Source organism: Brachyhypopomus gauderio, chromosome 4 (assembly GCF_052324685.1).
Source record: "Brachyhypopomus gauderio isolate BG-103 chromosome 4, BGAUD_0.2, whole genome shotgun sequence".
Taxonomy (NCBI): Eukaryota; Metazoa; Chordata; class Actinopteri; order Gymnotiformes; family Hypopomidae; genus Brachyhypopomus; species Brachyhypopomus gauderio.
The window spans coordinates 26,592,068-26,603,730 of record NC_135214.1 but is presented as its reverse complement, the minus strand read 5'-3'; the positions used below and the strand labels follow the sequence as shown (position 1 = coordinate 26,603,730).

The window sequence follows — 11,663 nt, the reverse complement described above, 5'->3', positions numbered from 1 at the left end:
AACATCCTGTACAGAAAGTGTATCTACAGTATATCACAGAGCGGTTCAATAACTGCATGGAGTACTGTAGTTTGAAACACAGAGGCAGGATAAAGTCTTGAGACGTTTGCTTGATGCAGCCTGTCAGCAATAGATTTGGGGATTACAGTGCAATAAAGACAGCCTTTTCAAATGTTGATAAAAGTTAATGAGATATAAAAAAAATCAGAGAGTCATAAAAGGAGACGGACTGTCAAACTGTCCCCTGTTTGAAAATCCAAGGAGAGGGGTGTCCAGTTGTCCTGATACCTGCTTGTAGGAAATAAGGTGACAATTAAGTCCACATTATCCTGGATTATATAACAGACCTGATATCCCAACAAGCAAACAACACAGGGGATGTGGGTTATTACGCTGGTGGGTATGCCACCACATCACACATACACGCAATTCTCTATCTAAAGCGATGCTGTCACTGAGCAGAACAGCTCTTTCTGCGACATCAAGCATCAAGCGCCGCTGACGAGAGCTTTGAGACGCGCGTGCAGCTGTAGTCTCCTCGCATTAAAGAACGATAATGAACAGCGAACGGTGAAACTTTAACAGCAGCTAGGATAACTGAGCTCTTTTGTGGGTTTCTTGATATGAAATAAGCTTTGCAAACGAAGATGAAAAAAAAGCTTTTGGAAACATAATAAAATGAGATTACTCTTGACTAATTTGTAGTAAGCTATATAAACCAACTTCGTACACGTATTGCGCAAGCGTTAGCTTTGTTTGCGAATACTATGTCCCCATCTAGCGGTATTTTCTATAACATCTATGATAGGTCTCTCACAGAGACCGTATATATCAAATACGCTCTATGGTTGAATAGAGAGACCAGAGACCGTATATATATTTTATAAAAGTGGACGGGACAACAGGTGAAAAGTGAAGCCTCGATGTGTTTGCTCCCATCTAGTGGCTGGTTGCAGCACAACTTTTAACCCAGCGCATTCACATGTAAAGGAATGGCTAACGTCAAATACGTCTATAAGGCAGTTATGCTCCGTCAATTCTATAATAAAGTGGAGCCTCTTCCGTTACTATATCTCCCAGTGTTTTTTGTTACAATAGACTGGTTTTATAGAAGTTATTTGATGTTACTTAAAGGCAGGGCTCTCAAGTTTTGAATTCATTTTTTTTTTCGCCGTGTGAAATCGGAAGTGTGGCGTGTGAAGACGGTAAAATGCGTGTGTCACACGCTCAATGCGTGAGACTTGAGAACACTGCTTAAAGGGGTGTGGCGATGAAGTGAGTGACAGCGTTGATTGACATCTAATAGATCAAATGTCGTGAACGTGCTCGACAGCAAAAATCTTGACTTGACTTTTTAAAGTATTTAAGTTCGTTTTTACCTTTTCAGTGTGGGTTAACTACACTTTTATGTTGTTTCAGTGTGGGTTAACAACGCAGCTCCCATGACGGCCATCTTGGCGGATTCAAAAATTCACTGGGACTCAATTGAATGGTGGTGTAGTACTGTCCATGGTTTCAACAAGGCCTTAAAAAAATTATCCTGTAGAATGAACCCACTAGAGCTTTAAATAGTTAAAATGACTCATTTTATTTTCTTCTCACATAATACAATGTATATCACATTCAAAGATAAGTGGTTGCTTTGAAAGAACACATTTATTATTCTACACTGACTAACTTGATTGCAATGACCAGAACACATAACGCTAGCTAGATTTTATATCTGACAGTGACAATTTTAAACTGCAAGAAAACAAGCCATGTTGCTCTCATTATCTTTATAAAATACAACATTTAAGCACTTAATGTTGTCTATAAGTAATGGAATCAAAAGGAAGAACATTTGTGTGTGGAAAATGATACCTGTATTTCAGATGTACTATTTAAGAATAGCATCACATCTTAAGTTTGATACAAACAAAAACTGCTTTACGTTTTTCAAATTTCAATTTTTCCTGAATCTTGCCTCACTTGAAGTTCTTATTTTGCATTTCAGATCGCAAAAGCTAACCTGCTAAATTTCTAAAACTCACAAAAACAAAAAACTCACAAAAAAAAAAAAAACAGGTCAAAAACCTTGAATGGAGGCTTTTACATCTCCCCAGCAAACCAGCCAAAATCATCTGGTTGACTGTACATAAAGGCATTGAAGGTCTGAGGAGTTGAGTGCGCTTCAATATAAGTCATGTTAAACTTAAAAAATTATGATGTTACCCCGACCCCTTCCCCACCGGTTAAGGCAAAACCACAAAAAGGACAGGTCCTCACCTGCTATTCCAAAAACAACAACATTCAAACTTTTTGTTATTGTCTTTTAGATCATTTCAGGCTCTTTCACTCAAATAGCCATAGCAGAAATTTGATGACTTAGCTGGCAAAGATAAAAGCTAAGGTGAGCCCCCTTAGAGTGTAGTACTGTGGTATGTTAAACTGTTCAAATGGCAGGCTTTACAAGTAAAGCACTTATTCCACTGCAAAGATTAACTTTACCACTAGAGAAAGTAGTGAGGGAGGGCTCACTTAGTTGCTGACCACTAATGAAACCACCCCAGGCAGCCAGTCCAAGATCATTTCAGGTTTTTCAACTTCCGGTTGGTGGAGCTGATGTTGCCATCCAGCGAGTCTACTTTATTAAGCAGGGAATCCAGAGAAACATCTTGATCATCAATCTCTGTTTGCAACCCAAGACCCAAATTCTTCAGCCGACTCAAACCCAGAGACATCTCATCTGCAAAGTTAGTACACCATAATGCATTATGCAGCCACCATAAAAAATAGTTCTTCTCGATGTTCATTCAATCTTTCAGATTTCTCACCCAAGTTATTGTCTATTTGCTCATGAGCAGCTCTCAGGTATCTATTCTTGGGATATCCGTTCTGATTGGATGGTTCATTATCAAAGGAAGACGAGACTCCAAATCCTGTTGGACAAAACAGTTTGGGTAAGCCTTAATCTCTGGTAACTTATCTATAGAATTAGGGACAACATTTGTAGTGTCATTGTTGGTGTCTTTCGTGTACTATTAAATGAGCCTCAAATATGCAGTGAATATATCTTTTCAAAAAATATAGTCTATTTAAGATGGACAAGCATGCAACTTGTGCCTACCAGCTGTGTCCAGTTTCCTCAGGTTGGGATGACTGGCCTCGTATTTACCTTCATTCTCTTTACTCTGTTCCAGCGCATTCTGTAACCTAATGGGTAGCACATAATGTACAATAGAGAATGATTAAAGGTTTAATTGTCATTCCTCACAATAGGTGTCAAATCCGACTCTGGACATTTATTAGTGAATTAACTTTTTCTCTTCTTAAACCTGCGTTTATTTATGTACTTTTTAACCAGTCACTGTTAAATGAGAATAGCATTTCTAATACAGAAACGAGAAACAATAAATGTCTTTTAATTTCTCTTTTTATTTCTGTGAATTGAGCTTCACTTAAACCTCTTGTGCAGTTTTTATACCTGCTGTTGGCCTGATAGGGTGTGGGCTCTTCCTTTTGTGGAGGCCTGGGCTCAGGTTTGCCTTTGAAGTAATTAACTAGGCCTCCCCATACACTCTTAATAGAGTTTATGTGCCTTTGACTAGTCTTCATGTCTTGTTCCATATTATCCATCATTTTCCTTGTCCTCGTTAAAGCCTCACCCTGACGTACCAACTCCTGTTAGAGGCAGGAAACAAGAGATCAATAAAACCTCAAGAACAACATGTGTGTATTAAAAGTATTTCCGTTATGGGCTCCTTGTGCAAACAAGGCAAAACAAACTTCACCTCTGCGGTCTCGATTCCAATTTTTTCCGATTCGTAGATGAGACCAACTGACCGAGAGCTGCTGTCAACGGCTGACTGTGCGGTGCGCATCACTTGTTGTTGGAGGTGCCTCTGTCTCCGCTCCGCGGGGCTCAAATCACTCTCCTCCGGATCATCAAAATTGAAGCCCCTTCGTGGCCCCGCAGTTTCCCCTTCGTCGTCGTCATCGTCAGCGAACGGGTTGTGAGATTTCGGATACGCTGCCATAACGGGATGTAGCGACCTGTTAAAATAAATATGAAAATGAAATACGGCGTTATATTAAAATACGGGCCTATAAATACACCAGCTGGTGTTAAACAAGCGACAACTGACCAAACTGCTTGACGTTAGACTGCTATCCAACTAGCTAGGTTAACGTTATTTAATGTCGACAACTAACGTCAACTGCAAAGAAATTGGGTAGCTAGCAAAAGTCGGCTACATTTAATACAATGTAAACATAGCAAGCAAGTACATTTACGGGTGTAGTAGCAGTTAGCAAGGTGGCTAATCAAAACATTACAGCATTGACATTAGCTATAGCACACAGCCAGTTAGCTTAGCTGCCATCCGCCTCGCTCTTATGTAGTTAATGTAAACAGCCCGGCTAGCTGTCCTACGTTAGCTAGTAACTACATAGTCAATAAAGTGTCTGTTTTATCAGATTGCTACACAGCTAGCTCATGAACACTGTACGCCTAACTCAGGATAGCCAAGCTAAACAAACACCAACGTAGACCGAAGGCAACGCAGGCACAAAACTCAACACTTCAAACGTACAATTTAACCTTTCAAATTTACAATTTAAAACACCTTTCTCGAAACTTGGCCAACTAGACAGCGTAGAGGAATATCTAGCCCCCTAGGTTTGGCAGCCTACCTCCGCTCCCTCAGACGCGCTGTTGAGGTTGTCGGTCACGTGACGGTCGCGGCCACTTCCGTGCTCGATGATGTCAGAGAGTGCGCTGCTTGGCTGCGCACAAAAGACGGACGAAGTGGGAGATCGGGGGGAAACCTGTTATATTATGGCATCTGGGATATGGCACGTTTCAAGAAGACCACGACTATTTAAGCTGTTGTTTCTTAGAAGCTTTGCATGTGCAGTTTACTGATCGGTATTCTCTTTTCGAGAATAATTACGGTTTCCCCACGTCGTACCCCTATTATGATTGAGTCATGCCTCAGTTATTTAGCTGCGTTAGGTAAACTAGCGTCATAGTATAGTGGAAGTCGCATAAATAAATGTCATTAGAAATAATTCATTAAACAGTATACACTGAAATAATGTTAACACATCGGCTGGGTGGGAAACACGCTATTGCTGTTTTCTAGCGACACACCCGCGTTATTCACATCACTCAGAGAAATCACAGAACACTCCTCCTCCTTTAGCCGCTGTGCGTTGTTTGCGCCTTCGGGTTTGTCGTATTGCGGTTCAAGCCCACAAAGTGGGTATTGTGGCTGCGCATTTTAACTTTCCTGAAAATTGATGAGAGGGGCGATCATGTCTGCGAAGGGAGGTGGACCGAGGGGCTTCTATTTTAACACGGTGCTGTCTCTTGCGCGGTCTCTGGCTGCCCACCGACCTGCCCCTGTTGACAAGGTATGGAGTGTTAAATTGAACGTGAAGTGGTTTGTTTGTGTAGTTGGCAAACTTGAAATGTGTTCGTGCAGCCTTTTGCTGCGTCGATGCTGTAATGTCAATTAACTTTTATTTTCATAAAGTCAGGTGTTTGGGGTTTCGACAAAACTGGCAGTGTTATAGAGATGAATGGATGAGTTCGTGTCTGGAACTCTGAATACTGTGAAGCCTTTGTTATGTGATCAGTGTCAGCCAGGGATAGAAATCAGCAACCGCGGAAACATTTGAAGAGTATTCCCGCAGCAACAGACTGACATTTCTAAACCCCACTTTCCTCTTGCGCTTTCGTTAATGAAACGGCATTGCACAGCAATAGTGTGGCGTTCTCCTTCCTTTTATACTTCAAACTCGTATGGGGCTTTTAGCGAATCATAGTACGGGGTTTGTAGCTGTTGCTGTAGAGTGGTACGCGTACCTCAGCTTGTTGCGCACTGCAGGCAAAGCTACAATGCCGTCCCTAATTTATCCGTTGGTGTGCTGAAATGAAATAACTTGGTATAAATCTACAGTGTTGCACTACATGTCTGAGATTTTATATTTCACCAAAACCAACCAACCAACGAGTGGCCCCCCAACAGGTTGTTCTTGTTAAATTCCAGTGATGTCAAGATATGCACTTCCCTGTCTATTTAAGGGAAGAACTGAACCACTTTCAATCAAAAACCATTAGAATATTGCAATTGGAAATTAATTTCTTCTTCTTCGCAAATTACTGTACATTTATATTCAAACAGTGATGGGTAATTGTTGCTGCATTTTAAGTCTCTAATGATCTCTTTCTCCCCTGTGACACATGTTGGTCTCCACATCACAGGTGCAAAAGCTACTATGTATGTGCCCACTAGACACCCGGGGCGTGTTCACTCTGGATATCAGGCGCAGGGATGCCGTTATTGCTCTGGCTGTATTCCTTGTGGAATCAGATTTACAGGTGAGAGATCAACTAGATGGCCAGTACCTGGTCAGTGAGACTCGGACATTGCTAAATGACCAGCCTTATGGCTGTTTACATTGTGCTGTCGATTAGAAAATTAATGGTTCAAAACAAATAGATTATGTGTGCATGCACTTTTTCCTGTTAAGAAATTCTGTTGATGCATTCACAGTGGGATTAAAAGAGTTGCATGGATTAGCTGCTTTGAGTAAACAATTTATCTTGACCTTAATTTAGATATATGTTTAATCTAGATTTAGAATATAATATCTCAAATGGGTTCTGCCACAGACAAATGCATGATTGATTTAATCTAGTGTGCTTTTGCACCCAGTATGTTTTTAAATGATGCGCAAGCTGATAAATTATATGGTATTCCTTATTATTTTCTAAAGTAAAAATGATCTGACACACAGAATCACTGAATAAGTACTGAATAAGTGGGATATAGACTACATACTATATACATTCACCAGCCACTTTATTAGGTACACCTTGCTAGTACCCGGTTGGACCCCCTTTTACCTTCAGAACTGCCTTAATCCTTCGTGGCATAGATTCAACAAGGTACTGTAAACATTTGTCAGAGAGTCTGGTCCATATTGACATGATAGCATCACACAGTTGCTGCAGATTTGTCGACTGCACATTCATGATGCGAATCTCCCGTTCCACCACAACCCAAAGGTGCTCTACTGGATTGAGATCTGGTGACTGTGGCCATTCGAGTACAGTGAACTCAATGTCTTGTTCAAGAAACCAGTCTGAAATGATTCACGCTTTATGACATGACGTGTTATCCTGCTGAAAGTAGCCATCAGTAGATGGGTACACTTTGGTCACAAAGGGATGGACATGGTCAGCAACAATACTGTGGTATTGACACGATGTTCAATTGGTACTAAGGGGCCCAAAGTGTGCCAGGAAAATATCCCCCACACCATTGCACCACCAGCCTGAACTGTTGACACAAGGCAGGATGGATCCATGCTTTCATGTTGTTGACGCCAAATTCTAACCCTACCATCCGAATGTCGCAGCAGAAATTGGGACCCATCAGACCAGGCAACATTTTTCCAATTTTCTATTGTCCAATTTTGGTGAGCCTGTGTGAATTATATCCTCAGTTTCCTGTTCTTAGCTGACAGGAGTGGCACCTGGTGTGGTCCTCTGCTGCTGTAGCCCATCCACCTCATGGTTCGATGTATTGTGCATTCAGAGATGCTCTTCCTCATGCCTTGGTTGTAACGACTGGTTATTTGAGTTACTGCTGTCGTTCTATCAGCTCAAACCAGTCTGGCCATTCTCATCTCTGACCTCTGGCATCAACAAGGCATTTGCGCTCACAGAACTGCCACTCACTGGATATTTTCTCTTTTTCTGACCATTCTCTGTAAACCCTAGATATAGTTGTGCGTGAAAATACTCAGATTAGCTCTTCTGGCACCAACAACCACATTCAAAGTCACTTAAATCACCTTGCTTCCCCATTCTGAACTGCAGCGGTTCGTCTTGACCATGTCTACATGCCTAAATGCTTTGAGTTGCTGCCATGTGACATTTGCATTAATGAGCAGTTAGACAGGTATACCTAATAAAGTGGCCAGTGAGTGTATATAATATACATCTTGGGGAACAAGTGTAACTGTGGTACCAAAATGACTGGACTGCTTCCATTTGCTGGTGAATTTGAAATAAATGTAGTGAATGTCCCAATGAGCTAAAATCATCAGGTATAGAAGCTTTTATCCAAGGTTAATCACCACATTGGTCTGTCATCTGTGTGTACCAGCACAAAGACATGGTGGTGGGCTACCTGTTGAACCTGCTGAAAGGATTGCCCAGGGTTCAGTGGGTGGAGGAAGCCACTGGGAGGAGAGGCAAAGGTAACAACCATGTGGCAGATATATAAAATTACAAAAGAAAATGTTGCATGACAGCCTGTGTTTGATGAAACACTGACTTAAGCAACTTTCTGTGAGTTTGTTATTCACTGAGATTATATTTGTTGTCGATTTCTGCATACCCATTGCATGTTTCTGTTTTAATTCAGTCCTTAAATAAATATTTGTGCATTTTTAACCTGATCTGCTGCATATGTAATGTATAATTATTTACCATAAAATATAATTTCCTGCAGTTTATCTGTTCATAGAAAAATGAGAATACGTTTATATGAAATGTATAAGAAGACCTAAGGGCAGCCGTTCAATTCCATCAAATGTTTTAAATGAATTTAATACAAATTCATAGTACACTCTGAGATTAATTTTAAAAAATTATATTTTGTCCAACTTACAAATATTACAAGCAATTTTAGTTAACCTTTTCCTAAAATTTTGTGGTGTCTGGGGAACCATGTTTATTTTGATTGTTCTGGAAATAGGCCACCTGAAATGGCAGTGATGAGGGGTTTGTTGGATAGTCTTTATTATCCATCTAAGATGTTAGACAGAACAAAGCTGACAATGAAGCAGAATGAGCTCTCGCCAGTTTCAGGCAAAAACGACCTAAGTACAGTCACAGGAAGCCTTCAGGGACAGGCATCAAATAAAACTGCTCAGGCAATGCTTACGCAGGGTCTTAAGAAGTGACTGGAGAGGGAGAAGGAAATAAGCAACAGGTGTGTAGCTAATGATGGGATGATGAGTGCACCAGTGCCTGAGAGTGAGAGGAAGGCAGTGTTTATGTGCAAGTGGGCCTTTGATGCCTTTGACTGAAAATGTATTAGAAAAAAAAAGAAAATCTTTATTAATGGACTTCAACAACAACTTCCCTTAGGTATTCATTATAAGTAGGTCCCTACCAAATTCATGACAATTAAAATCAGCCTTGTGGCATGGAATATTGGATTTACTGAGAAATGCAGGAAAATTTAAAAACAAATGATAAGTTTAATGCCTGGAAACTGCAGCGTTAAATGCTAGAGCTTTTATTACTGTGGGGATAAGTCAGACAAGTGTGTGGGATTTTCTAAAAGTAGTAATGGTTACCTTTGGTATGGCTCCTGATATGACAAAATGTTGGATTATATATATATATATATATATATATATATATATATATATATAAAATAGAGTTGTTTGAAGCATTTTGTTAACATTAGCTAGCTTGCAATGCAGCCAGTCTTGCAATGCAAAGACCAATGGGAGAGACTTAATATATCTTGAATTTGCCAGTTACATTGACTTTGAGCTGGTGAACACCCTAGGCTGCCATAAATCATCTAGATCACATCTATATATATTTAGCTTTATATTTTTGGGAATTTGGCAGACACTCTTGTCCAGAGCAACTCACAAAGTACTTTTCCATCTGTTCACAGAATACATCCTAGATAGTACCATTTTAGAATTCAAGATACCCAAGTTTTAGAATTCAAGATGAATTGAACCAGACTACTACTAAATTACATATCAATGCCATTACCTAGTCTTGTAAATAAACAAACTGAAATTAAAAACCAATACCTAGAAGTGCAAATAAACACAGACATAAATAAACATACAATGTAAAGTACAAGGACAAGTGCTATCTGCGGTGTTAGGTACTCAACAAGTACTCAAAAACAGGTTTGAACATGTTTGAAGACCGCAAGAGACACTGCAGTCTGAACAGCTAGCGGAAGATCGTTCCAACATCTCAGAGCCAACACAATATACTTGAGATTTGTCTTCCATGAGACTTTACGCATGGTGTGTCATGTCGAGCCATACTTGAGATTCAGGCTTTGACTATGGTCATCATGTAGGGAGGGGCTAGTCAATTTTTGGCTTTGTAGGCAAGCATCAAGGTTTTATATCTGATGCATGCAGCTACTGGAAGCCAGTAAAAAGAATGTGTGAACTTGGAGAGATTGAAGACCAGTCATGCTGCTGTATTGGTATATCAGTCTAGTCTGCATATTAGTCTTCGGGTACAGAACACAATAATAATCTTTATTTGTATAGCACCTTTCATACATACATGTAACTCAAAGTGCTTTACAGTATAAATAAAAGAAACATTAAAAGGAGATAAGACAAAGACAAAAAGACAGAAGAAAATGTTAAAAGAAATTAAAGATAAAAATATTAAAATAACATAAAAAGTAAAAAGTGAAGTAAGATAATAAAAAGTAAAGTAAATAAGATAAAACTATTAAGATAGAGTTTCTTAACTAAAAGCGGATCTAAACAGGAATGTTTTGAGACTGCTCTTAAAACTATGCAGGGATGAAATGCCTCTGAGCTCTTCAGGAAGAGAATTCCAGAGCTTTGGGCCATAGTGGCTAAAAGCACCCTCGCCAATCTTTAATCGGCTTTTAGGAATCACCAGTAGATTACTGTTTGAAGACCTGAGAGACCTGACTGGAACATATCTAACCATCATTTCACTTGGGTAAAGAGGGGCAAGACCATGAAGACATTTAAAAACCATGACTAGAACCTTAAAATCTATTCTAAAGCTGACAGGTAACCAGTGCAGTGAGTGGAGTGCAGGTGTAATATGATCTCTCTTTCTCCTGCGGGTCAGAACCCTTGCAGCCGCGTTCTGAACTCGCTGTAGGTGCGAAATAGAGCTCTTTGGAAGAGCAGATAGAACAGTGTTACAATAATCTAGCCTTGATGTGATAAATGCATGGACAAGTTTTTCACTGTCAGCAGGAGAGAGCATATCTCGGACCTTAGCGATGTTTCGAAGATGAAAGTAAGCTGTCTTGCATGTAGTCATGATGTGTGATTTGAAGCTGAGCTCATTATCAAAGGTGACGCCCAGGTTCTTAACACATTGTCTAGCTTTCAGATTCATTTGATTTAAATAAGTCTGGACATCATTCCTTTGTGAATCACTGCCAAGAACAAGAACCTCTGTCTTCTGTTTATTTAACTGCAGAAAATTGTCAGACATCCATGTCTGTATATCATCTATGCAGTCAAACAGTGAGCAAATTGATTTTAGGGCTTTAGGTTCTAGCGAAATATAAAGTTGAGTGTCATCTGCATATTGATGATAACTAATACCATTTTATTAGTTTATTAATGATGTGTGGTAATGGAAGCATATATAGGTTGAATAGTAACGGCCCAAGAATTGATCCTTGGGGGACGCCACAAGTTATTTTTTGACGTGTGGAGGAAGAGGTACCTAATGCTACATAGTAATCACGCCCAGTTAGGTACGATCTAAACCAGTCTAAGACTAAGCCACTAAGGCCTACCCAGCTCTGTAGTCGATCAAGAAGTATTTCATGATCAACGGTGTCAAAAGCGGCTCTTAAATCTAGCAGAAAAAGGACTGAGAGTTTGCCTGC

At 39.9% G+C, this 11,663-nt stretch overlaps 2 protein-coding genes across 7 annotated transcripts in view; one reads left to right on the top strand and one right to left on the bottom strand.

Annotated features, from left to right (window-relative positions):
- Positions 1–1,569: 1,569 nt before the first annotated feature.
- snap29 (synaptosome associated protein 29) lies at positions 1,570–4,798 on the bottom strand. 5 transcript variants are annotated; one of them, XM_077003389.1, is made up of 6 exons: positions 4,675–4,798; positions 3,774–4,035; positions 3,467–3,663; positions 3,110–3,195; positions 2,817–2,921; positions 1,570–2,728 (listed from the first exon to the last, which is right to left on the bottom strand). In XM_077003389.1, exons 2-6 carry the CDS (start codon positions 4,017–4,019, stop codon positions 2,568–2,570), a joined length of 795 nt encoding a protein of 264 aa, XP_076859504.1. In that variant the 5' UTR covers positions 4,020–4,035; positions 4,675–4,798; the 3' UTR covers positions 1,570–2,567. The 5 variants fall into 5 exon arrangements, with proteins under 5 accessions (XP_076859504.1, XP_076859503.1, XP_076859508.1 ...); XM_077003388.1 differs by having other exon boundaries at positions 4,608–4,739; XM_077003393.1 differs by having other exon boundaries at positions 3,158–3,195; positions 4,608–4,739.
- The window catches only part of pi4kab (phosphatidylinositol 4-kinase, catalytic, alpha b), a 43,113-nt gene continuing 36,194 nt past the window's right edge, over positions 4,745–11,663 (top strand). For both annotated transcript variants that reach the window (XM_077003386.1, XM_077003385.1), the window contains exons 1-3: positions 4,745–5,397; positions 6,251–6,367; positions 8,163–8,256. In XM_077003386.1, the coding sequence (XP_076859501.1) occupies positions 5,284–5,397; positions 6,251–6,367; positions 8,163–8,256 (325 nt within the window). In that variant the 5' untranslated portion in view covers positions 4,745–5,283. The remainder of the gene's footprint in view (positions 5,398–6,250; positions 6,368–8,162; positions 8,257–11,663) is intronic.